Raw genomic sequence first — 26,793 nt, forward strand, 5'->3', positions numbered from 1 at the left:
ATTTCTTGAAAAATCTTTTTTCATCAACCACTGGAAATACTCCACAATCTTCCAATTTCCCTTAAGTGTAATTCTGAATCTTTACCCTGACCCGGCCTTAGGATCTATTTCTGCTGCCTGCAAGGTATCCTCTCACTCTTTTGTCATCACCCATCCAGCCTGGTTCCTGTTTGTCAGATAAATAAGAATTGCTAAGAGCCACCTAACGTTACCACTGGCCTCCCTAGCTCTGCGGAGGCATCTCTCCTGAAAGCTGCGTGTCTTGGGCTCTCAGGGACATCTGAGAAGGCTGTTTAGAGTACCTGGGCAGCATCAAGCATCCTCTATCTGTGGGAAGTCGCATTGAAGGAGAACTTCTTTCTCACCTGAGGCAACCACAGTGCTAGCCCACAATGTGTTTTCTATGCTGAGACTTTCATGAATGGGAGGGTCACTGTCTTCCTGTTCAGGGAAGAAAAAAAAATTAGAAAATTAACAATTTTATAACTATTTGTTTTGTTTAAATCTCTGGAGTCCTAAGAAGAAATGTGTCCACGTTCTAGATATAACAATTCAAGCAGTAAAAAGTTACTGCAAATGTGAGTTTTAAGAGGAAAGAGAAGCTGAGCAGCAGTGGCTCATGTCTGTAATCCTAGCTACTCAGGAGGCTGAGGTCTGAAGATCAAGGTTCAAAGCCAGACTGGCAGGAAGTCTGTGAGACTCTTATCTACAATTAAGCACCAAAAAAGCTTAAAGTGCAGTTGTGTGTGGCTCAAGTGACAAAGCAAAAAGAGTTCAGAGACAATGCCCATGCCCTAAATACAAGCCCCCATAACAGACATGCACACAAACAAAACTCACTAAAAGCAAAAGGACCAAAGGCATATGACTCAAGTGATAAACAGGTAAGTTTAAAATCCAGTATACCAAATAAATAAAGAGAGAGGGGAAAGGGAGAGAGAAACAAAGAGAAAAGGAACATATTGAGCCAAGCACCGGTGGCTCACGTCTGTAATCCTAGCTACTCAGGAGGCTGAGATCTAAGGATCATGGTTCAAAGCTAGCCTGGGCAGGGAACTCCGAGAGATTCTTATACCCAATAAACTACTCAGAAAAGCTGGAAATGGCATTGTAGCTCAAGTGGTAGAGTGCTTGCCTTGAACAAAAGAAGCTCAGAGGCAGCATGCAGGCCTGGAGTTCAAGCCCCAGGACCAGGGGGCGGGGAAAAGAAAGCATTTAATTTCACAGCTCAGGGACAGTGCCCAGACCCCGAGTTCAAGCCCAATGACAGACCAAAAATAAAAATAAAAATAAAAAGTAAATTTAATTTTCTTTCTTTTTTTTTTTTTTTTGGGGGGGGGGTCCAGTCGTGGGCCTGAACTCTGGGGTGGGCGCTGTCCCTCAGCTCTTCAGCTCAAGGCTAGCGCTCTACCACTTGAGCCACAGCGCCACTTCTGGCTTTTTTATTTCTGCTTATGTGGTGCTGAGGAATGGAACCCAGGGCCTCTGGCATGCAAGGCAAGCGCTCTACCGCTGAGCCGCCTTCCCAGCCCGTAAATTTAATTTTCTATTTCCCTTCTCTCCCTCTTCATGATGGTACTGGGACCTGAACTCCAAGCCTCAGTTTCCCCTTCAGCTTTTTGCTCATTGTTGATGTTCTACCACTTGAGCCACCTTTCCACTTTTGGCTTTTTTCTGGTTAATAGGAGATAAAAGTCTCTTATTAGAGTTGTCTGTCCAGGCTGATTCTGAATCAGGATCTTCAAATTTCAGCCTCTTGGGTAGCTAGGGTTACAGGCCTAGGGCATTAGTCTCCTACTTAAATGTTTTTTGATCAAATTTAATTTTCAAAAGTGGTTTGACCCACTGCTTCATCTTATACATCCGAATAGAAACCCAGTGGTTATCAAGCTTCTTGCACTCCAGGAATTGTATTCAGATTGCAAATAGTTTTCCAGTGCCAAGAAAGAGGGAGTTCCTTGAGGACCTGAATAAATATCAGCCCTTAAGTCTCAGAATGTTTGGATATGTAAACTATAACATTATTGTTCAAAATAAAAATAATGACCCTGAGAACATAGACTATTTAGCTTACCTCTGCCTTTGTTACAGAATGTTTGGATATGTAAACTATAACATTATTGTTCAAAATAAAAATAATGACCCTGAGAACATAGACTATTTAGCTTACCTCTGCCTTTGTTACATGATATGTAGGCAGAAGAGTCATTCAGACATGGATTCAGTATTAGTTACATGATATGTAAACAGAGAAGTCATTCACACATGCATTCAGTATCTTAAGACACACCATGCATAAACAGCACACATCCAAGATCTCAACAGATATCATGCCTATGCTAACATGTATTGTACATCTTAACAGACAGCATGCCTACATTAGCATGAGATATTTTTTAAAGTTTTTTAAAGTTTTTAAAGTTTTTTTTTTGTTTTTGTGTTTTTTTTGTTGTTGTTGTTGGGCTTGGGCTTGAACTCTGGGCTTGGGCCCTATCTCTGCACTCTTCAGCTCAAGGCGAGTGCTCTACTGCTTGAGCCACAGCACCACTTCCGGCTTTCTAGTGGTTTATTGGAGATAAGAGTCACGGATTTTGCTGCCCTGGCTGGCTTTGAACCGTGATCCTCAGATCTCAGCCTCCTGAGTAGCTAGGATTACAGGCGTGAACCACCGGTGCCCGGCTTAAAGTTTTTTTTGGAGGGAAATACTTTTTCCAAACTCAGGTCCTCACACTGTGCTTTGATCCACCTACTACAGGCTTCCTATCATTGCTGGGCTCACAGGTGCATTCCACTGCAACCAAATGCCCTTTAGTCAAAGTCTCAAAGCCTTTGGCATTTCTCCAGGCCAGCACGGTACTGCCTTCCCTACCCAATCAGTCTCCCACATAGCTTAGGATGACAAGCACATTCACTGTACCCAGATATGTACTGTAAAGGTTTCTGGTGACTTTTCAGTCTGAGATAGCCTGAAATGACAGCTTCTCCCAGTGTTAGCCTTTCAAGTAGCTAGGAATTACAGGCATGAGCCACTGGTACCTAGTAATTTAGGACTTTTTTTCAAACACTAGTCGAAGATTCATTGTGACATTTCCACACATGATCAAACTTACCCCTCTGTCACTCTCACTAACCCACTATCCTCTTTCTTAAGACAATGTCAAAGGTTTAATTGTTCTATTTCATACATGCTTAAAGTACTACAGCCATATTCACACTCATTTACCTTGCCACTGATATCACCAGGGTCATCATTTACAACTCTAAGTTGTCTTTAGAAAAAAGTCTGGAAACTTATTCATGTGTATGTAAGTTTTAGTATGTAGTATTTTCCCTCTATGTCAAATCCCAGAAGAAGGGCATTTGTTTATAATTTCAAGCTGGCAGCCAGCCCTGGATCATGCCCTGAGGAGGCTGAAAGCTGAGGATCACGGTTCAAAGCCAGGCAGAGCAGGACTCTGATCCCCAAGAAACCACCCAAGGAGCTGCAAGTAGAGCCATGGCTCAGGTAATAAGAGAGAGAGAGCTTTGGAGGGGAAAAAAAAAGGCTCAGGGACAACACCTAGGCCCTGAGTTCAAGTCCCAGGACTGGCATAAAAAATAAACTAGTAATTTTAACTGAACTGCAAATAAAAAGGTTCCATATAATTTCATTTTAGAATTTCATTTGATTTCCTACATTTCTGTAATTTTTTTCTACTTCTCACACAGTGATGCATTAAAAAATGTACAATTACTCTCTCTGTTCTTTTCTAGCTCTTTCCTTCTCTTCTCTTTCCCAGCTCCCTTCTCTCTCTGCTCTCTCTCTGTTCTTTTCTAGCTCTTTCCTTCTCTTCTCTTCCCTTCTCTTTCCCAGCTCCCTTCTCTCTGCTCTTTGTGTTTTTTTTCTAGCTCTTTCCTTCTCTTCTCTTTCCTTCTCTTTCCCAGCTCCCTTCTCTCTATGCTCTCTCTCTGTTTTTTTCTAGCTCTTTCCTTCTCTTCTCTTTCCCAGCTCCCTTCTCTCTATGCTCTCTCTCTGTTTTTTTCTAGCTCTTTCCTTCTCTTCTCTTTCCCAGCTCCCTTCTCTCTCTGCTCTCTGTTTTTTTCTAGTTCTTTCCTTCTCTTCTCTTTCCCAGCTCCCTTCTCTCTCTGTCTGCTCTTTTCTAGCTCTTTCCTTCTCTTCTCTTTCCTTCTCTTCTTTCCCAGCTCCCTTCTCTCTCTGCTCTCTGTTTTTTTCTAGCTCTTTCCTTCTCTTCTCTTTCCCAGCTCCCTTCTCTCTCTGCTTTCTCTCTGCTCTTTTCTAGCTCTTTCCTTCTCTTCTCTTTCCCAGCTCCCTTCTCTCTCTGCTCTCTGTTTTTTTGTAGCTCTTTCCTTCTCTTCTCTTTCCTTCTCTTCTCTTTCCCAGCTCCCTTCTCTCTCTGCTCTCTTTCTGCTCTTTTCTAGCTCTTTCCTTCTCTTCTCTTTCCTGGCTCTCTCTCTTTCCCAGCTCTCCCAGCTCTTTCCCAGGCCTTTCCCCACCGCGTGGAGGACCAAGATGGCCTGGTGCCAGCAGGAATGATGAATAAACCTACCCCTTACCTGAAAAAAAAAGTACAATTATTATGAAGACTAATAACAATTCTATGATAGTAATGGCAGACTTCAAACATTTAATATTTTGGTAATATCAAAAAATTATTCTAAAGGAGAGCTCTTTTACCATTCTTATGTACCAAATAAAAAATATTGAGAAGATGGGAAGATTTTTTTTTTTTGTCAGTCCTAGGGCTTGAACTCTGGACCTGGGCGCTGTCCCTGAGCTCTTCAGCTCAAGGTGAACACTCTACCACTTGAGCCACAGCGCCACTTCTGGTTTTCTGTTGGTTAACATGGACTTTTCCTGCTAGAGCTGGCTTTGAACTATGATCCTCAGATCTCAGCCTTCTGAGTAGCTAGGATGACAGGCATGAGCCACTGATGCCTGGCTCAGGAAGAAATTATCTCTATTACTTTTGGTTTCCTTCTCCATAAGATTTGAAAAGGAAAAATCTGATTTGTGGAGAAAATTCAGTACATTCCAAGCTGTTTTCTCAATGATGTACCCTATTTAACAACAATGGCAATCTACTTCATAAAGGTGAGTATTTTGACTAGAAAAGACATGAACAGGGCTGGGAAAGTGGCTCAGTGGTAGAGTGCTTGCCTTGCGTGCATGAGGCCCTGGGTTCAACTCCTCTGCACCACATAAGCAGAAAAGGCCGGAAGTGGCGCTGTGGGTCAAGTGGTAGAGCACTTGAGCTGAAGAGCTGAGGGACGCGTGTTCAAGCCAAGTCTCTTGGAGGCTGAGAAATGGGTAAAAATGAGGGAGGGGATACGGGTTCAAAAAGTACTCATGACCTTACCTATGTAATTCTAACCTCTCTGTAATCACCTTTACAATAAATTTTTTTTTTAAAGAAAAGACATAAACAATGGTCAGTGTGCTGTGGCACTTGAAAAGATTAAACAACAGTATGAAGGCAGGGCACTGGTGGCTTAAGTCTACTTGGGAAGCAGAGATTATGAGCCTGTGGTTCCAGGCCAGCCTGGGCATAAAAGTTTGACAGATTCTCTTAGCAATGTCTAGGCATGGTAATATGTTGTTATCCCAGCTACTGCAAAACATAATGGGTGGCCACAGGTGGCAAGCACCTGTTATCACCAACAACATGGGGAAGGACAAGTAGGAGGATTACAAAACAGGTCAGACCAGGCAAAAGTGAGAGCCTACTTCAAAAATAACAAGGGGGCTGGAAAGGTGGCTCAGTGGTAGAGCGCTTGCCTTGCATGCCTGAAGCCCTGGGTTCCATTCCTCAGCACCACATAAGCAAAAAGAAAAAAGCTGGAAGTGGCGATGTGGCTCAAGTGGTAGAGCGCTAGCCTTGAGCTGAAGAGCTGAGGGACAGCGCCCAGGCCCAGAGTTCAGGCCCCACGACTGGACCCAAAAATGAAAAAAAAAAAAAAAAAAAAAACAAGGTAAAAAGGGCTGGATGTGTCAATCACTAGTAAAGCACCTGTCTTGCAAATATCAAAGTTCTAAATTCAATCGAGGAAGGGATGGAGGAAGGGATGGAAAAAGGGATGGAGGAAGGGAGGGAGGGGAGGAGAGGGGAGGAGAGGGGAGGAGAAGAGAGGAGAGGAGAGGGGAGGGGAGGGGAGGAGAACAGAGGAGAACAGAGGAGAGGAGAGGAGAGGAGAGGAGAGGAGAGGAGAGGAGAGGAGAGGAGAGGAGAGGAGAGGAGAGGAGAGGAGAGGAGAGGAGAGGAGAGGAGAGGAGAGAGGAGAGGGGAGAGGAGGGGAGAGGAGAGGGGAGAGGAGGAGAACAGAGGAGAGGAGACGAGAGGAGAGGAGAGGAGAGGAGAGGAGAGGAGAGGAGAGGAGAGGAGAGGAGAGGAGAGGAGAGGAGGGGAGAGGGGAGAGGAGGGGAGAGGAGAGGGGAGAGGAGGGGAGAGGAGAGGGGAGAGGAGAGGAGAGAACGGAAGGAGAAAAGAGGGGAGGAAATAAGTTTCTAAAGGACTACAAAAGTGCTAATACTTTGTGACAGGCTACTTTCAAACATAGTTTTAAGACAATGTCTAGGTGTTGAACAATACATGAAATTCGGATCAGGAAGAATAATATGAGCTGCTCTACCACACAGAACACTGAATACTAAAGACTCTGACTTCTTATTTCAGTATTTAAGCTGATACTCAAAGGTATATTTTCTCCTTTTTATTACAATATAAAAAATAAGTAGGGACTGGGAAGGTGGCTTAGCAGTGAAGTGCTTGCCTAACTTGCATGAAGCCCTAGATTTGATTCCTCAGTACTACATAAACAGAAAAGGCCTGAAGTAGTGCTGTGACTCAAGTGGTAGAGTGCCAGCCTTGAGTGAAAGAAAGCTCAGGAACAGTGCCTAGGCCCTGAGTTCAAGCCCCAGGACTGGCGAAAATAAAAATAAATGAGTAAATAAGCATTGATTTTTAACAATGTTCACTTGATGAATTTCAGTAGTTAAATTTTACCTTGTAGTTATAAAGCTAGTTATTTGATCTTTTTCTTTCTTCTTATAGGAAAAATGGACACAAAATAAGTATTTCTCATCTTAAATAACCCAAGACTACAGACTAATATAATTAAAATAAGAAAAAGGAAAGCATTACAAATGTGGAATGGGGGGCTGAGAAGGTGGCTCAGTGGTAGAGCGCTTGCCTTGCACGCATGAGGCCCTGGGTTGGATTCCTCAGCACCACATAAGCAGAAAAAAAAAAAGCCGGAAGTGGTGCTATGGTTCATAATGGTAGAGCGCTAGCCTTGAGCTGAAGAGCTGAGGGACAGCGCCCAGGCCCAGAGTTCAGGCCCCACGACTGGACCCAAAAAAAATCAAAAACAAAAACAAAAACAAAAAATGTGGAATGGGAGCGATGAAAGGACATTTATTTGAACTGCACTCATTCAGTACTTGCAATAACTCACACAAGCTAAATGTAAATGTAAATTAAGGCCCTCCCATAAGTTTTGTTTTTTTTAAATCAGCCCAGTCACCTGAAGCGATTCGCCATCTTTCATCCATGTGCACAGTATATTCAATTCTGTTCTGATGAGTGCCAATTCCCACCCCGCTGCCACCTGCTTGCCACAGTCCTCTAAAAGAAAACTAGAGTTGCTAGATATCTAGCCACAGTGCCCCGTTGGCACATATGAATCAATGTTGGAGCCACAGGTATCTCTGATGACCTTAACTTTCCCTAAATGACTGGAATGGCAGGTAAAGCACAGGCACTGCAGGTGCCCTAAGGCATTTTGTTGTTAGGAGCCCCTTCCCTGCTGTGGCTAAGCCACAGCAATCACATACACACCTGTTTGGCAGCTAAAGGGTGTTAGCCTGAGGAGAAACAGTTACAGACCTCCTCTTGGAGTAATGGGACTGCTCCTGCGCTTCTCAATCAGTGAGGTATTTTCACCTTGATACACCTCCTCAAGACTAGATCTCACAGGGTAAAAAAGGCAAACATTTCTGGAGTGTCCAAACATTTTCTGAGTGGCTTTCCTAAGAATCCTCAAAAGTGAGATTGAAAAGGGGCAACCAAACCGCACCAGCTGTTAGCAAAGGCAGCTCTGCGGTAGGAGGGAGGGGAGGCCATGGGCAGGCGATGATAAGACTTCATTCTTTTTTCCTGGAGAAATCATGATGCCCCAAATAGTCCACAACAGGCCCCACTAATTAAGATAATGATCCTATGTCTCCCTTATCTAGTATACTCCCCATACCAAGGTCAACTATCACCTTAACAAGAGTAATGATCACTATATGATCTTTTACAGAAAGTATCAGCTATGCAGGTGCCGGCCTTTATAACATAGCCTGCCCTTGCCTAAATGGTACAAGTATGTGACCTCCCGCACCCAGGCACAGCAGTGTAGGCAAGTCACCAAACCATCTGGGGAGGACTACAGGAATGGGCCCTAACTGTGCACCTGTTAATAACCCTGCCTGGCTGGAAGATAAAATTCTCTAAGAGTGTTCTGATGGTCAATGTTCCCTAAACTGCCTGCTTCAGCACACTCTCACTTGGCTAATAAATATTTTGAGAGGGGGGGGGAGAGAGAGAGGGAGAGAGAGAGAGAGAGAGAGAGGGAGGGAGGGAGAGAGAGAGAGAGAGAGAGGGAGAGAGAGGGAGAGAGAGGGAGAGGGAGAGAGGGAGAGAGGGAGAGAGAGAGAGAGAGAGAGAGAGAGAGAGAGAGAGAGAGAGAGAGAGAGAGAGAGAGAGAGAGAGTGTTTTCATTTTTGTTTTGCTATGCTGGGTGAGTGACTTAATCTTACAGATTACACCCAATGAACTGAGCAACACTCTACCTACTAGTAATAAACCTACAGTGAAGGAGAATGCTCATGTCTACTTTCTGCTGCTAAAATAACAAAACACCACAGACTAGGGAATTTATAAATAAAAGGAAATTTGACTCACGGTTCTGGAAATGAGAAAGTGCAAGATTGGAGCTATTCATTTAACAAGGCAGAAGGTACCCTACAGTAAATATATGTGTGACTGGGAGAGGGGAAAGGAGCCAAACTCTTGCTTTGATCAGGAACCCACTCTGGTGATAACAGAACCACTTCTACAACAGTGACCTTCACTCATCACGCAAGTCCTCCTGAATAACCACCTCTTAAAGGTCCCTGTCCAACACTGCTACATTAAGGGTCAAGTTCCCAGCATGTGGACTTGGGACATAGTCAAACCAGAGCACTGAGGAAATTATGTGCACTTTGCAGCTTCCCCTGATCTAATTAAGAAAATGCAGCAGGATGTGACAGTGAGTGAATACTTAAAAATCCTTGAGTATCCCCTTTTCTATTAAGCAAAACAGCCTTAAGGAGTAAATGCAGAGTGCACACAATTAAAAAGGTCAATACTAGCAAATGATTAAGCTTCTTTCTTCTTAGTACAATCAGACTGAAAGTTGGCTAAAACAGAGGCAACTTCACTTCCACTTGTGAAATACATATTGTAGGCATTATGCCTACCTTTGGCCCTCAGCTCCACCCAGACCTGCTGGCCCCTCCTCCCCCCACACCCAGACCCACCTGAACTCCCATCTACCTTACTTCCTACACCCCCACCCCCGCCGCCAGCTGCTGCTACCTAGGTAGTGGAGGCTGCCATGTGCTCTCTCTCCGGGGCACACATGGCTCCTCTAATAAACCTTGCACTAATCTTTCTCCTGTGCCTGCCTGCCTCCGCATGGTCCCCTGGCATGGATGTGACGGACCCTCTCACTGATCCTTTCATGTATAATTTCACAAAAATCTAAATCCTCAGGCTCTGAATATGTGGATTCAGTTAAGAGATTTTAAAAAAAAAATCTTTGGGGAAAAAAATTCCAGAAAGATCTAAAATGCCAAACTTGAATATTCCATGCTCCAAGAACTTGACTGAATCCATGTGAACAAGATGTGTGCGCACACAATGCTGTAGCCGCCCAGCCTCCCTCAATCTTTCTCAAGCAGTGGTCTGCCATGTTACCTTCGGGTACATTTTAGTAGTGCTAGACCTACAATGCTTGCATCTGTACTAAGTATACACATGCCTTAATTCCATGTCCTTCTTGTCTACTACATAACTACTTACGCAGTATTTGCATGGAGTTAGATGTCAGAAGTATTCTAGAGATTAAAAGCGTATGAGAGAATGTATGTCAATTATTTTACAGTTTTACACACTTCATTTAAGCATGTATAGATTTTGGTTCCCTAAGAAGGGGTAGGCCTTACACCATCCACCCAAGGACAAGGACAGATGACCGTACAGTGAAAGAAGACTCCCTCCCTATTCCAAGCTCAAAAAGACCTCCCTGTATCTAATGAAGTAGGTATCCCATAGCAATCCCATTCCAAGACTTAGAAACAAAGATGCCCCATTTTCTAAGTCAAACTGTGCATACTGTTGTCTTCTCACACTGCTGAACCCAGGACCCAGGCACAAGAATGTGGGCATGACAAAGAAACTCCAAGTCCAAGGGAGCATTCAGTGATCATGTCCCAAAATACGTCTACTCTGTTTAACCTTAGATTTAAATCTTAGATACATTAATGTCCTCAGTATTCACTAAATTCCTCCCCCAAAGCCCACTGAATAAAGCAAAAACACACATGGTGTAACCCTTTGATTTCTGCCAGCTGAACTCTGGCTCTCTATTGCTTTGATTTTCAAGAATTCTTGGTCCACATTGTCTTCCTCAAGGCTCTTAAAGTTACTAATCTGCTCTGACCGTGTTCAGTGGGCTGAGAGTAACGTGCCAAGCTAACTTCCTGGATCTTTGAAATCTGTCGCTTCCTGATGGTTTGCACATCTTTTGCTTTCTCATTTCTCCCCACCATAGTGTACTTTCATATATCTTCCTGGGTACACTGTCAGCAAGGCCTTCACTTCTCAGATACATTCATGCTCTTCTATGTTTTCCTGAGCTCAGTTAGAACTCATTTACATTTTCTATTCTTGAGTTAATCCCTAACTTATTATGTTCTATATTACCTAGTTGGTTAACTATATTTAAGTGAGATTGATTAGGTTTGTTGCACTGTTAAGACATTGCTTTGCCTTAGAGTTCTTGTTTCTGTTTTTCATTTTGATTTTTTTTTTTTTAGAGGATTTGGATGGTTCTGGGGAGGTTTGGGGGCTTGAACTCGGCCTGAGCACTGTCCCTGAGCACTTTAGGTCAAGGCTAGCACTCTGAGCCATAGCACCACTTCTGATTTTCTGCCGGCTAACTAGAAGAGTCTTATGGACTTTCCTGCCAGAGCTGGCTTTGAACTGTAATCCTCAGATCTCGGCCTACTGGGTAGCTAGGATTATAGGTGTGAGCCACCAGCATCCAGCTTAGATATTTTTTTCTTTTCTTTTCTTTTTTTTTTTTTTTTTGGTCAGTTATGGGGTTTGAGCTCTGGGCCTGGGCGCTGTCCCTCAGCTCTTCAGCTCAAGGCGAGCTCTACCACTTGAGCCACAGCATCACCTCCACTTTTCTGGTGGTTAATTGGAGATAAGAGTCTCACAGACTTTCCTGCCTGGGCTGGCTTTGAACCACGATCCTCATATCTCAACCTCCTGAGAAGCTAGGATTATAGGCATGAGCCACCAATGCCAGGCTTAGAATTTGTTATAAGTTTTGTTTCTCACTATCTGCTTTTCCCTTCCTCTTTCCCTCCCTGCCTCTCTTCCTTCTTTTTTTTTCTCTCTCTCTTCCCTTCTATCTTCTTTGTTTGGTCCCTTCTAATCATAATAATGAATGTTGACTAAACCTGCTATAGTAGAGGATTCTATTCTAAGAAGGGAAGCTGGAATGTGTTCATGTCTACCATACATTAAAGCCTAATATCTTCTATGAACTACCATTTCTGGGAGTGGTATGACAATGTCCATTCTAAATGTCACTCTTATCTAAGAAAGATCAATTTCATCCTTTTCGTTCTTATCAGGGCTCCTAGAAACACCAACCATCTATGGAAATACCCTGTACATGTATGTCCCCCAAATGGCCACCTCTGATTAGCATGTTTTAGTTCATTTGCCAGCCAAGAGAGAAGACCCAGGACGCCACCAGGAGCTCCTCTTCTGAAGGCAGACCCCTCCATGACGCCAGAGTCTTTGGACAATCTCTTGTCCTCTGCTATGCCCTGACTATGGACATGCCCCTCACTTCCAGTGTGTAGAATTTTCTGTCTCACATGTATGTGGCACATATGAGCTGTAAGTGGTCCTATTTACCCTTATCATTGGCTGGTACAGTGCTGGAAGGCTGTGAGGACATACACAAACTTAGATGGGCTCAACTAACCTAAGGAACCAGGAAGTCTAAGGTATCCTTTGAAGCTCACCAGAGTTACCATTTCTCTTCTAAGCTGAAAGTCCTTACAGTCTTCTTCTGATAATCTGGATAGCTTCTGCTTCTACATCTCCTACAACAGCCACACACTCCTCCCTTCAGGGTTTTGACCAGACTACTCTCAATTTTTAGACCTTGAAATGCTTCTACGTTGTCTAGCAAATACCTCTGACTTGTAGAAAATCATAAGCAATATAAACTAGAAAGAAAAAGGAAGGAAAGGGAAGGAAAGGAGGAAAGAAAATAATATTCCAAATTCTTTTTTTTTTTTTAAGTGTCAGTCCTGGGGCCTGGACCCTGACCCTAAGCTATTATTCAAGGCTGGTGGCCTATCACTGAGCCACAGCTACATCTTTTTGGTGGTTAACTGGAGATAAGAGTCGCATGGACTTTCCTGCCTGGCTGGATTTGAATCATGGTCCTCAGATCTCAGCCTCCTGAGTAGCTAGGATTACAGGTATGAACCAGTGGCAACCAGCATTGATATTCCAAATTCTTAACAGTGATTATATTCAAACTTTTTGTATAAACAAAAATACCTATTTATAATACTTTTTCTCATATATGACCTTTCAAAAGAATTTGTTTTTATCAAAATAATTTTTTGTAAAAGAACAGAAAGAGCTGTATTTTGAAACTCATTTCATAATCCTTACCACTTGGATACACTTCCTCCTATTCTTCCATGGGATCTTGTCTGCTGCACATACAGAAATAACTATGAAGTGACATCCACCTCTCCACAGACTCTAAACAACCTCACAGGTCCCCTCATTTGCATATGCACGGTTTGTATATAAGATGTCACTTAAGTTCTGTAAGTGATGACACTGCCTGTCAATTTCGTGTGACCAAAAGAGTGAAACAACAGAAATCTTCTAAAGATGGTTGTATAAATTAAAAATAAACCATAGCCACATATTAAAATCCCTTACTGCAAGTTATTTATGGTATGTTATTAGCTAATAAAATAAATAGAAGCTAAAAAAAAAGATATGGAATTCTTCCAATCGTAGTAGACAGGGGTAGAGGAGCTTAAAGACCTTTAAAGAGTTTACCAAATGCCATAACAAAATGAATGTGGAATAAAATACATCTAGTACTTGAGGAAATGTTCAAAAAAGCATACACCCAAATGATTCAATAGCTAGAAATCATGCAAACATCGTAGCATACCAACTATTATTGAAAGCCAAATGAACTGCTAAACTATATCATTATACTGACTCATGTAGTAGGTGAAAAGATTTTACCAAATGCTAACTATGTCAAGAAATCAGAAAATCTGCACTGAAGTACCTCACAGGAATACGAGTAACAAAAACACACCCAAGAATTTGGCACTTCCTCTAGCTTTTCCCTTTTTAGTCCAAAGCTTCTGTGCAAATTACTCTAGACTGAATTATTCTCTCAGAACAAGGGCCTACTACCTTTAATTTATGACGATAATGGGTACTGTTAAACTGAATAAAATATTTTAACTCACCCTGGTAAATGTCCCTTCAAAACTATGAATATCCAGTTGTGGCTTCTGAGCATAAACATAAGCACTGATAGAAAAAAGATCCTGGAATACAAAAAGAAAAGAAAAGGATTAATTTCAATGTTACATTGAAATAAATTGACTTGGAATTTTTTTAATCACTAATTAAAATTATTCATGTATTATGTGCTAGAGGTTTTTTTGTTTTTGATGGCACAAGGGTTTATTTAGACTCAGGGCTTCGTGCTTACCAGTTATCAGTCTAAACTACTGACACGTGGCAGTCACACCCTGTGACCTTAGCCAGATCTGCAGGTCAAGAGGACATCACCAGGAAGGTGAACCTTTCCAGCCTACAAAGACAGAACCCTTGCTCCCTCACCAGTCCCCAAGGACATCTCATGTGCTTGCTGTGGCTTGTAGCAGTGGACCAAGAGTCTGAGGTTCCTGACATTGGTGAGGCAATTTGGATACTGCGTTCTCCAGCTGAGAAAGCAATGTTCTCCAGGCCACTCCCAAGACATATGGCTGGGATGAAAGGAGTGGGGATGATCACAGAAAGATCTTGTAAAGTTCTGGAAATTCAGGATCTCCTCTTGACCTGATTCTTAAACATGTGTCCTTCTGGCCAGGTTAGTTACATAAAAAATTTCTCCTCTGAAAGCATGCTTTTGTCCTTCCTGCATACAATCCCAGGTGAAACATCAGGGGAAGAGTTAGGGACATAAAAAGACTAACAAATGGGATGCCATGATTTTGTAACAACTAAACCTTGGAGAGTAGGGGGGGGGTAGATATGAATGACTTCGTCATGATTGTCTGGAGATTTTCCCTCAGTTTGTCTAGCTGGTAAGTTCAAATGGCACATGACAGAATAGAAGTTTAAGACCAGCTCTGTAATGGATGGACTGTGTTTTAACTGACTAAGGACACTGGGGAAGGAGCTGGACAGTATGAAGAAGTGTTAAATGCTGTTAAGCACTGTTAGATACCGTGAAGTTTAGTTTTGTGTTAAGCTTCCTTTAAGTCTTTATTGTAAGTACTCTATAAAGTGTTGTCTCTGTGAGTGGAGGAGACCCAGAGAGGGAACCACTCAGGCCTCTGAATGCAGCAGGAACACCTTCCCTTACACCTAGCAGCGTGGAAGGGGGACTGCAAACCTGCTCACTAGGCAGTCCTTTCTCTGGTGTGGGGTGTCACATATCAAATATGATTTGACTGTCCCATCAGCATTGGACTACCTCCTCTGGGCTCTCAACACAGACAGAAACTCATTTTATTTGAGTGTACTGGTCAAGTTTCATCGCATGAATCAGAAGAATTCTACAGTAACACAACACAAGGCATCCAAAGACAGAGGTTCATTACGGAACCTCCAAAATCACTCTGGATTGATACTGAAACAATCTTTTGGAAAGATGCCTCTATGCGGAGGACCAAGGCTGCAGGTGATAAAAGGTGGCGCTCAGGGCATGCGGGGCACTTCCACAGGGCAGCTGCCCTGCCAACCCTGAAGCCCAGCTGCAGCCCAGGGTCTCAGACTCAGGGAGACTCAGGAGACTCAGCCTCACCTGCCTCTCAGATCCCTCTGAGTGCACGCAACTGTGGAAGCTAACTGCCAATCCTTCCGGGCTGGGGAAACAGGAACGACTTGTCCACTCACCAGGGAACAGAGGCTAGTCTGATGGAACAGAGCTGAACATACTAGCTTATTCCAACAGGGTTGTGACTGCAGCTTAGACCACACAGACAACTTACAGTCAAGTTAAGGTGCAGCTAGTTTACAGCATAAAATAACTTGAGAGTTGTAGAAAAAGGTCCAAAGCGTCCAATAAATTGCCAGAATAACCTATGGATACAGCAAATCTGAAAATGAATCCTACTTTATCTTATTTATACTTATTAACTTTCTTTTTTGGTACTGGGCTTTGAATTTAAGGCCTCATGCTTGTTAGGCAGACATTCTACCACAGAGCCACAACTTTAAGGCACCTACCCAGATTCTGACCAGCCTGTTTTAACATCTTATCATAGATGGGATGAGTGTACACTACCATGCCTTTTTGTTCAGATGGAATCTTACAGGCTTTTTGCCTGAGCTGACCCGGAATTGCAAACCTCCCCATCTTAGCCTCCTTTGTAGCTAAGAAGATAAGCATGCATCACCTTGTCCAGCTACAGCTGAGAAGGGGTCTTATAAACTTTTCTGCGTGGGCTAGTCTCAAACTGTGATTCCTCCCCATCTGACTCCCCCATTCTCAGCCTCCTAAGTAGCTAGAAATAAAGGTGTGAGCCACCAGTACTCAGCAGAATAACTCATTTAAATACTATACCATCAGAGTGATTTTCAAAACATGAACCTTTCATACCAGAGCCTACATTTTAAAACGGGGGGAAAAAAAGCTGGCAACAATCCTCATTTCTCCATACACATGAATATTTAGAAGAGTGTGTTTCATCTCGTATATTAGACATCAAATGACTGAATAATGACACAATAATGAGAATGTCATTTGAAGCTTTTCATGATAATTTAAAAATCATTCTGAAGTTTTCAATAATCTAGGAAAGCCTCTGCTATTAGGTCAAGGGCAACATTTGTTCACATTAGTTAAAGGTCATTAAAATACATCCTTAATCATAACATGTGGTTCATTACAAATAAAATTGCCTTTCATTCAATAAAACTAATTAAATGTAAATGGTATTGTTTACTGCTATATGGATCTTTTGAAATAAATCAGCAAGTCATGATTTATTGAAAATTACTGACTCTCATGGTTGTTAATAAATTTGCTTCATCACAAAAGCAAGAAAACTATTTCCCAAATGCTACTATGTCTGTGATCAGTGCTCTCCACGTCAGTGTCTGTGATCCGTGCTGCCCACGTCAGTGTCTGTGATCACTACCTGCCCACGTCAGTGTCTGTGATCCGTGCTGCCCACGTCAGTGTCTGTGATCCGTGCTGCCCACGTCAGTGTCTGTGGTCACTGCTGCCCACGTCAGTGTCTGTGGTCACTGCTGCCCACGTCAGTGTCTGTGGTCACTGCTGCCCACGTCAGTGTCTGTGGTCACTGCTGCCCACGTCAGTGTCTGTGGTCACTGCTGCCCACGTCAGTGTCTGTGCTCACTGCTGCCCACGTCAGTGTCTGTGATCCGTGCTGCCCACGTCAGTGTCTGTGATCACTGCTGCCCACGTCAGTGTCTGTGGTCACTGCTGCCCACGTCAGTGTCTGTGCTCACTGCTGCCCACGTCAGTGTCTGTGGTCACTGCTGCCCACGTCAGTGTCTGTGATCACTGCTGTCCACGTCAGTGTCTGTGATCACTGCTGCCCACGTCAGTGTCTGTGGTCACTGCTGCCCACGTCAGTGTCTGTGATCACTACCTGCCCACGTCAGTGTCTGTGGTCACTGCTGCCCACGTCAGTGTCTGTGATCAGTGCTCTCCACGTCAGTGTCTGTGGTCACTGCTGCCCACGTCAGTGTCTGTGGTCAGTGCTGCCCACGTCAGTGTCTGTGGTCAGTGCTGCCCACGTCAGTGTCTGTGATCAGTGCTGCCCACGTCAGTGTCTGTGGTCACTGCTGCCCACGTCAGTGTCTGTGATCTGTGCTGCCCACGTCAGTGTCTGTGATCCGTGCTGCCCACGTCAGTGTCTGTGGTCACTGCTGCCCACGTCAGTGTCTGTGGTCACTGCTGCCCACGTCAGTGTCTGTGATCCGTGCTGCCCACGTCAGTGTCTGTGGTCACTGCTGCCCACGTCAGTGTCTGTGGTCACTGCTGCCCACGTCAGTGTCTGTGATCACTGCTGCCCACGTCAGTGTCTGTGGTCACTGCTGCCCACGTCAGTGTCTGTGGTCACTGCTGCCCATGTCAGTGTCTGTGGTCACTGCTGCCCACGTCAGTGTCTGTGATCACTGCTGCCCACGTCAGTGTCTGTGGTCACTGCTGCCCACGTCAGTGTCTGTGATCCGTGCTGCCCACGTCAGTGTCTGTGATCACTGCTGCCCACGTCAGTGTCTGTGGTCACTGCTGCCCACGTCAGTGTCTGTGATCACTGCTGCCCACGTCAGTGTCTGTGGTCACTGCTCCCCATGTCAGTGTCTGTGGTCACTGCTGCCCACGTCAGTGTCTGTGATCACTGCTGCCCACGTCAGTGTCTGTGGTCACTGCTGCCCACGTCAGTGTCTGTGATCCGTGCTGCCCACGTCAGTGTCTGTGATCACTGCTGCCCACGTCAGTGTCTGTGGTCACTGCTGCCCACGTCAGTGTCTGTGATCACTGCTGCCCACGTCAGTGTCTGTGGTCACTGCTGCCCACGTCAGTGTCTGTGATCACTGCTGCCCACGTCAGTGTCTGTGGTCACTGCTGCCCACGTCAGTGTCTGTGGTCACTGCTGCCCACGTCAGTGTCTGTGCTCACTGCTCCCCATGTCTGTGCTGTGATCTGTGCTGCCACTCCTCACCCCCCTACCCCCGCACGGCAGTGCCTGGATTCGTGCCCTCCCTCCACCCCCCAAGCAGTGCCTGGGATCTGTATTTTCCCCAGTCTTGTGTACGTCCACAATAAAATTCAGAGCCACTTTGAAACCACTTTAAAATACTTGTGGGTCATATTATATAAATATGCCGAGCTACTACTATGAAAATCTACAGAAGAATGTGTAAACCTGTCATGTCTAGTGCCCTGTCTCAAATCCCCAGAATGTCTGGAGGCAGGAAAATGCTGACTTCATTGGTAGCCTGGGCTATACAGCAAGACAGTCTCAAGGAAGCAATATGAAACAAAAACTACCAAAATCTTTCATCAAACATACAGCAATAAATACCCTCTAGAGAAAAAAGCATACAGGCACTGTCTCACAGGACAAGCATGTAGGGAGAAGCCAGGGGAGGGAAGGGTGACGCAGCACCAGGACACGGTGGATCACATGTGAATGGCAGCCAGAGGAGAGGGGTAAATTATGAGTGGCTTTCTTCTGTTTTATGAGTAATGAAAAATTACCCTATACTTCCTTTACAAGGAATGCAATCTAAGAGAGACGACTGAAAAGTGTCTGAGGGAAGACGAGATTAGGGCTAATGTGCTTTGCTAGGAGAAGAAAACATTAACCTGGTCAACTCCAGCCTTCCTGGACGGAGGTATCCTCACGAAACAAACAGTTGTTTTAATTTTCGTTAAAATTAGAACCGTCACGTAACTTGTTTAGTCAATAGGCAGTTGTTGCTCATTAAAACTTAATCAAGAAATTCTACAAGCAATGTTTTATTAACTAATATGATACTTGCCCTCTCGCAAAGGACAACACACAGGGACAGCAACTCTGCAACCACAGAGCCCACAAATAGCTGTGTGACCACCCTGGCCATTCTTACATCAAGTTGAACACCTTACAGACAGGAGAGAGACACATGCTCTGAGTTCAGGAGACAGAGACCAGAGCTCATGGAAACTGGCCTGCTAAATTTGTAGATGCTAGGAAAAAGCTAGGGAGATAAAAATCTGCAGAAATCCAGAGGGCTCAACTAGCATCTGTTCGTGATGCCAACACTATACCTGCCTTTGCCCTGGGCTACAGAGGCTGAAGGCCCAGAGGTTGCAGAATTAGGAAGGGAACAGGGTTCCATTGTATTTAGGGTTTTGGCAGTAATGAGGCTTAAACTCAATGACTTGGACTTGCTAAGACCCCCCAAGACCTTTTTTGGACATGATTTTTCAAATAGGGTCTCATGTTTTTGCCTCAGACGTGCTCTGGACCATCTCCTACCTTTGTCTCCCGGTGCAGCTAAGATCGATCACAGTCACACAGAAACACACTTAATGTTGTCTGTTGAGATGGGGGTCTCACTAACTTCTTGCCTGGGCTGGCCTCAAACACTGCTCCTCCTACTTGCTGAGTATCAGGGGATATAGGCATACACCACCATGCCTTGCTGTTTTGACTAGTCAGAGTTGAGAGGAACCTTTAAAGGGGTGTAATGGATTGCCAAAGAGCCAGGGAGGCCGGCCCTTGCTAGCAGTAAGACTAAGTAAGTGTGAAAGTACACAGGACTTTGACTCACTCCAACAAAATTTAAGAACAAGACTTAAGAAGATCAAGCTAGCAGGGTGCTGGTGGTTCAAACAATTTCCAAAATAAACTTCTGACCTGGGGACAGAGGGTGACATAATGTCCACAGGAGATGTATACAGAGTAGGCTAGGATGTGGCTCAGTATAGAGTACTTGCCTAGCATAAGCAAGGCCCTGAGTGTAACCCCCAGGCTAGCAAAGTATCTCCTAAGCACGCGCGCGCGCGCGCGCACACACACGCACACACACACGCACACACACACGCACACACACACGCACACACACACACACGCACACACACACACACACACACACACACACACACACACACACACACACACACACACACACACACACACACACACACACACACACACACACACACACACACACACACACACACACACACACACACACACACACACACACGAGAAGAGAAGAATATTTCTGTGTCCAGGACAGGAAAAACTAAAAGTGGGCTGCATATTTGCATATATCTGGTTTTATACTATATACATATCTACATATTATTTTCAAGCAGTAAACACCAACAAGAAATAGCAAGGGTGAGGAACAAAATAAAAAGCTACCATTACAGTACTCACCTGTCATCCAGCTATGCAGAAAGCATAAATAAATAGGAGGATAGTGGTCTAGGTTCCCCAAGCATAAATTCCAGACCCTATCTCAAAAACAACCAGAGCAAAGAGGGTTGGGTGTATGTGTGTGGCTTCAATGGTTAGAACACCTACTTAACAAAGATACCAAACACATAGGTAATAAATTCTAACTCAGGAACTACCTGAAATATGGGCCACACTAAAATGCCTGAATAAACAAGCCACCCCCAAGTCCTCACCATGCCAAATATACTTCACTTCCAAAAAGTCTAGCACAAAGAAGAACGTCCTACCGGCCTTGATGGTTACAGCCTGTGTGCAATGGGGCAGCCAGTCCTGCCCTGACACAACCAGATGAAACAGAGCCGCTCATCTGTGAGTACTCACCTTCCTTCCCTTGACCAACACTGCTTGGGCAAACAACACTCTTAGACAATCCGTCTTCCTTTACCATTCACAAAATGCCAGAATATCATACAAGACAAAGTTTTTCACACTGAGATCACCATTACACATAAATGAATACAAGGTAAACACCAAATGGACTTGCAGCAGGGAATGGAAGGGGAGGGCCAGTTAGACCCAGGAGCAAACCAATACCTTAATGGCTGCATTAGGGCAAGAATGGCTGCCGTATTCCACAAAGTGAGGGAGTAAATCAGCTAGCAAAAGGGGATTGAGTCATCCAATCTCCCCCCACTTCGAGAAAGTTATCAAGTGGACAGGAACATTCAAAAGTACCTAAAACAGATTATGAGCTGGGAAACACCTAAGTTATTTTGGCATCACTTTTCCTAAGGAATAAAAATGATACAGCATATCTTCAATACATTAAATAAGTTACCAGGTGTCAACAGAAGCATCCCTACCACCCAGATGCCACTGTGAAAGAATAAAAGGTCGCACCATCTTGAGAATGCTCACCCCCAGCGCCGGCAGCCGTTGAGTGCAGCTCACTGCCACCTTCAGCTTCCAGTCGGTCTCACCATCTAGCTGGTCCGTTCTAATAAAACACGAACCTTGAAGGCAGAGGGGAAACCATCAACACTATGGAACAACTGCATGGGAGAAATTTCTCCTGAGCCATAAGTGCTCTCAATGCACATCTCAAAAGGAAGTTCCCAGAACAAAGAACTTCACAGCTTTCATTTTACAGAATATATCTGACTTTTGCAAAGAACGAGTCTGGGGAAAAGACAGAGTCATTAAATTTTTAAATCACATATTCTGCTTGGTGTTCTTGCCTATTAAAGTATTTTACATAGCTGTATATGTATGTGCGTGCATGCATGCACATGCATGTGTTTCTATAACACTGGGGACTGAATCCAGAGCTTCAGGTAAACTTAGAGAAACTGAGCTGTACCCCTAATCCTAGTAATCTGCCTTGCCTAATAATATTAGCTGTTATTTTTTAAGTTACATAGATCATTTTTACTTTTAACATGATTGGATAATAAAATATACATTAAAAACCTCCAAGAATGTGTGATATTACCTTGCTAAAAAAAAATGTTACAATTACCACAATAAAAAAGGGTATTGAAATAAAGGTACAGCTACAATGAAATGCAACAACAAATTTCAAATATGAAGAAATATCAAATAACAAAAAGCTATTTATCCTCAGACCATGCCACAACACCCTCTTTTTAGAATCTACCCTACAGACAGAATAGCAAATACACAAAGTGACATTTGCAATACTGTTTTCAACAAAAAAAGGCTAAGGAAAGATGACTAGAGAGGTAGCTGAATAAAGCTGTACATGCAACAATTAAAAAAGCAAGAAACAAAACAAAAGTAGATCTCAGTATCTTACTATGGAAAGAAAATAAAGTATAGAACAATATATATAAAGTCCTACCTTTCAGGTAAGAACAATGGAAGGTGAGAGAAAGGAAAAGAAGGTGAGGGAGAGAGTGTATGTGTATGTGTGTGTATGTGTGTATATACATGAGGTTTTTAATGTGCATCTATATGTAAGTAGCTGTGTATCCAATGTATCTGTGTATCTGTTATCTGTTTATATGCTGCATCCTTGTTAGTATACATGTAGTTCTGTGTGTGCACCTGTGCTGTTTACATGTATGTGCTCATGAACATCTATTACTATGTGCACATAGGAGCATGCATATAGTTGTATATATTTACATATATGTGTTTACACAAGTCTTTTGTGCATGCATGTAGCTTAAGGCATCTACATGAAAGTCTATGCACATCTGTTTAGGTGCATGCATCCCTGTGTGTCTTCATGTAGGTAGATGTGGGTACACAAATATCTGTGATCTATGCACTTTGTGTATACACAGTGCACAAATATCTGTGATCTCGGTGCTTTTTGTGTACACACATCTTCATATGTACACAAGCATATCTGGTATATATAGACAGGTTCATTGGAAAATCATAATACTTTACAGAATTAAAGACACAATTACACTAAACTTTAAAAAAACCAATTCTTAGGATTTAGGGAAACAGATAAAACATAACAAATTCATGTTTAATTGCAAAGAGAATTAATTTGCATGACTTTTCCAATTTAGGAGAAAAACTGGCAGTACTCGGGTTTGAACTCAGGGCCTTAGGCTTGTCAGGCAGATACTCTACCACATTTTCCTTTGCTAAATTCTGAGAGGACTTCACATGTATCTCTGGATGGTACAGATCACAATGCTCCTATATGCACTTCTTTTTTTTTTTTTTTGGTCCAGTTGTGGGGCCTGAACTCTGGGCCTGAGCGCTGTCCCTCAGCTCTTCAGCTCAAGGCTAGCACTCTACCACTTGAGCCACAGCGCCACTTCTGGCTTTTTTTTCTTTTTGCTTATATGGTGCTGAGGAATCAAACCCAGGGCCTCAGGCATGCAAGGCAAGCGCTCTACCACTGAGTCAACTTCCCAGCCCTATATGCACTTCTTGTACAAAGCTACCATGATAAATGTGTTCCACTATACCCAGATTTTTGTGTTTTTGTTTTTGTTTTTTTTTATTGACTGAGAAGGTGTATTGCAAACCTTTTGCCCAGGTTAGCTTTGAACCACAATACTCTCCAACTCAGGCTTCTGAGTACCTAGGTTTACAGGCATAAGCCTCTGGTGCCCAGAGAGATTCCAGTTTTAGTATGTCCATGTTGCTCTGAGTTTGTATTCTAAAATTGAAGTAACAGGTGAGACTCTAGAATCTCTTTAATTTCTAACACTGTTTCTGAAAGTGAGACCAATATGTAAAGATCTCTATAAGCATATTAAACTTTGCAAAATGTGTGGGTGACTTTCTTTAAAAGAAACATTTCATGTTAACTAATTTGACAGGCTTTTTCCTAAGCATAGTTAATATTATTAAATTTCTACTGAGGGATATGACTGGAGATCTAAGTGGGGAAAAAGTGAACCTAGTCTAATAATTTTTTCACAGAAACACTAAATGCAACTCATGTGAGCTGAAGCTCAACAAAAGTGAATTATTAAACGGGTCCACTTACATTCTATTACAGACTCCTTATCATGTCTTCATTTTATTTTGTATAACTGACAAGAGTAGACAGGAGAGGCCAGGTTTAACGACCATCAAATTAAGATCAGCTATGTCACACTGGAGAGTCCCATCAAGTGGTGATGTGTACCAAGCAGCACCAGGAGGAGGCCTGCAGAGCTTACAGACGCACTGCTCTGAGGGATGGGCCACAGTGGATGACCAACCAAAGGAAAGCAGACACCGGCTTTGCAGATTTAAGAGCAGATCATCGGCCATTAAACTTAATTTTTAAATCATTTGTATGACTTAATGACTCTGAATGAAAATTTCCATCTGGCAAGATGAATAGTACTACAGAGACAACCCGGATGAATACAATATCATTTACCAACCCTCGGGCCCACTAACAGGTGACAGCTGAGGTACTGTAATAAGTCACAAACACATAAACTATAATGTCATCACTTAGGATACAAGTGAAAAAGATATTGACATTTATAAGAGATTGATGAAAATTAGTTCTAAAGCATTAATTTCTCCTAATACCACTGAAAGAACTATGTGCACTCAAGAGATATTTGATCTGAATTAAGAAACTGATGAAGCAATTGATTAATTGGAATTTAAGCCATCAGTCACCAGATCCATCAACAGCTTCATTTACACCCTAAACAATCCTCTGATGGCTCAATAGAGTGACTCCTCACGAATACATAGTCCAAATGGGGCCACCATGGGCCAACTCACCCGGCTCTAGTGATAAGCCCTGCCACCCAGCCTACCCACCATGCCACACTTACGCTCAGCGCTTACCACGGTTAAACAGTTTACTGTAATATGCAATATGTATAAAAAGTATCACCAGATAATGTAAAAAATTTGCATGTTTTCTGAAAAGTAAGCAATAAGAAAACTTGAAATCAAGCCAGGCGCAGGTAGCTCACGCCTGTAATCCTAGCTACTCAGGAAGCTGAGATCTGAGGATCGTGGTTCAAAGCCTGGGCAGGAAAGTCCAAGAGACTCTCATCTCCAATAAACCACCAGAAAGCAGGAAGTGGCACTGTGACTCAAGTGGTAGAGCGCTCGCCTTGAGCTGAAGAGCTGAGGGACAGCACCCACGCCCAGAGTTCAAGCCCCGTGACTGACAAAAAAAAAAAAAAAAAAGAACAACTGAAGAATACAATAGACCCAACAGGTTTAAACAGTGAAGTCCTCAACTCAGATGCATTAATAACTGCCAAGGAGTATTAAAAAAAAGCAAAAATTTAGTGTAGCCCAGGTATGGTGGTTCATGTGGCTATTTGTGAAAAGATTGGGAGGAAGGGATTTGAGGCTGGTCCAGGGAAACATTAATGATACTCCCCAGTCTCAACTAACAAGCTAGGCATGGTAGTGGGTACTTGTCATCCCAGCCACATGGGAATAGACAGAATCATGACTTGAGTCAGCCCAGGCAAAAATGCCAAACTCCATTTGAAAATATAGAAAACAAAAGGGCTGGAAACATGGCTCAAGGAGTAAACATCTGCCTAGTAGGGGCAAGGCAATAAGTTCAAACACAAATACCACACACAAAAAAAATTGTTACACAAATCCGCTATTAAACACTTTCCTGAGGATGAGGCAGTAATTGCTAGGGTGCTTGAAGGGTCCACGACTATCACCATGGAGAATCATGATACCACAAGAGATTAACAAGAGAGAAACAGCATTTCTAGAATATCATAACCAGACAGTGCTCATGTTTCAGGGCAAGCAGGGTACTCACTCACCTAATGTCTTAGGGCACCTTTCCTTCTCTTTGACTCATCATACCAGAGCAATAATATTAGAAAAGACTATTGGGAAGCTGAAGAAAATTTCCAGAACTGCTGGTAATGATATAAGATTTTAAGCCAGACATTTGGTTCTCCACTCTCATGATCTCTTTGCTAAAAAATGGACATGTCTAACCATCTTCCAGCTCTACAATTCTAGATGTTGTTCTTAATTTATTCCTAACACAAACCTTTTAATTAACTCAAAGTATTTCTATACTGGCAATATTATTTTCAATCATATGTATATTTCTACCTAAATTATTGAAAGAACAATTACAATAAAAGCATCTCTAAAACACAAATATCAATTTACTTACTACACTGGAAATGTTTGGAAAACAAGAAAAAGCGTTCAAACATAAATAATAGGGAATGTTAAGGATGATGTTAAAACCTCTGAAATCTATTTAACAGCGATTAGAATACCAGCAAGGACTGCAGAAAGCAATTAAAACTCTTTATGTAAAGCAAAAAAAGTCAGGTAGCAAACATATACACACAAAATATAACAGAGAATAGAGCAAAAGGTCAGATGCAAATCCTACCTTATCAGCAATTACACTAAAGAGGAAAGGACTAAAGCCTCCCGTTTAATGAAAGGTGGAGACTGACTAAAGTCTTCATTAAGCCCATGGCCACTAACCTCTACCAGGCCAGATGTGAAGTTAGCTGACTACGATAACTGAAGTCCTAAAAAAGGTGAGTGGTTTCTTCGAAGAACAGCCAGAGCACATATGTAGGTATGCTTGGGAAGAACGCTGAGAATAACCAAAGTAGGAGACTATGAGACAACCCTTCTGCTCAGAGAGGAGTGACTAGCGAAGAGTGAATAGTCAAGTGGCAAAGACAGGCAGTGGCCACAACTTTTAAGAGGAGGACTAGGCAGGAGAAAGAGTTTGGGTCACAGGGAGACCCTGCTGGGTCACAGGGCATCAACTGTGTGAGGTCTCCTCAGCAGAG

General features: G+C 43.1%; 1 protein-coding gene across 10 annotated transcripts in view; it reads right to left on the reverse strand.

Annotated features, from left to right (window-relative positions):
* Atp9b (ATPase phospholipid transporting 9B (putative)) overlaps positions 1–26,793 on the reverse strand; it is a 180,676-nt gene that overhangs the window by 105,799 nt on the left and 48,084 nt on the right. For 9 of the 10 annotated variants that reach the window (XR_011375904.1, XM_070038811.1, XM_070038812.1 and 6 more), the window contains exons 8-10: positions 21,458–21,552; positions 13,847–13,927; positions 366–441 (exon numbers count right to left, since the gene is read on the reverse strand). Coding sequence is in view for 9 of the 10 variants with exons in the window: in XM_070038811.1 (XP_069894912.1) it covers positions 366–441; positions 13,847–13,927; positions 21,458–21,552 (252 nt within the window). In the remaining variant the exon portion in view is untranslated. The remainder of the gene's footprint in view (positions 1–365; positions 442–13,846; positions 13,928–21,457; positions 21,553–26,793) is intronic. The other variant, XM_070038816.1, reaches the window with a different exon arrangement.

This window comes from Dipodomys merriami, unplaced genomic scaffold, assembly GCF_024711535.1.
Source record: "Dipodomys merriami isolate MVZ:Mamm:240054 unplaced genomic scaffold, mDipMer1.0.p SCAF_297, whole genome shotgun sequence".
Lineage (NCBI taxonomy): Eukaryota > Metazoa > Chordata > Mammalia > Rodentia > Heteromyidae > Dipodomys > Dipodomys merriami.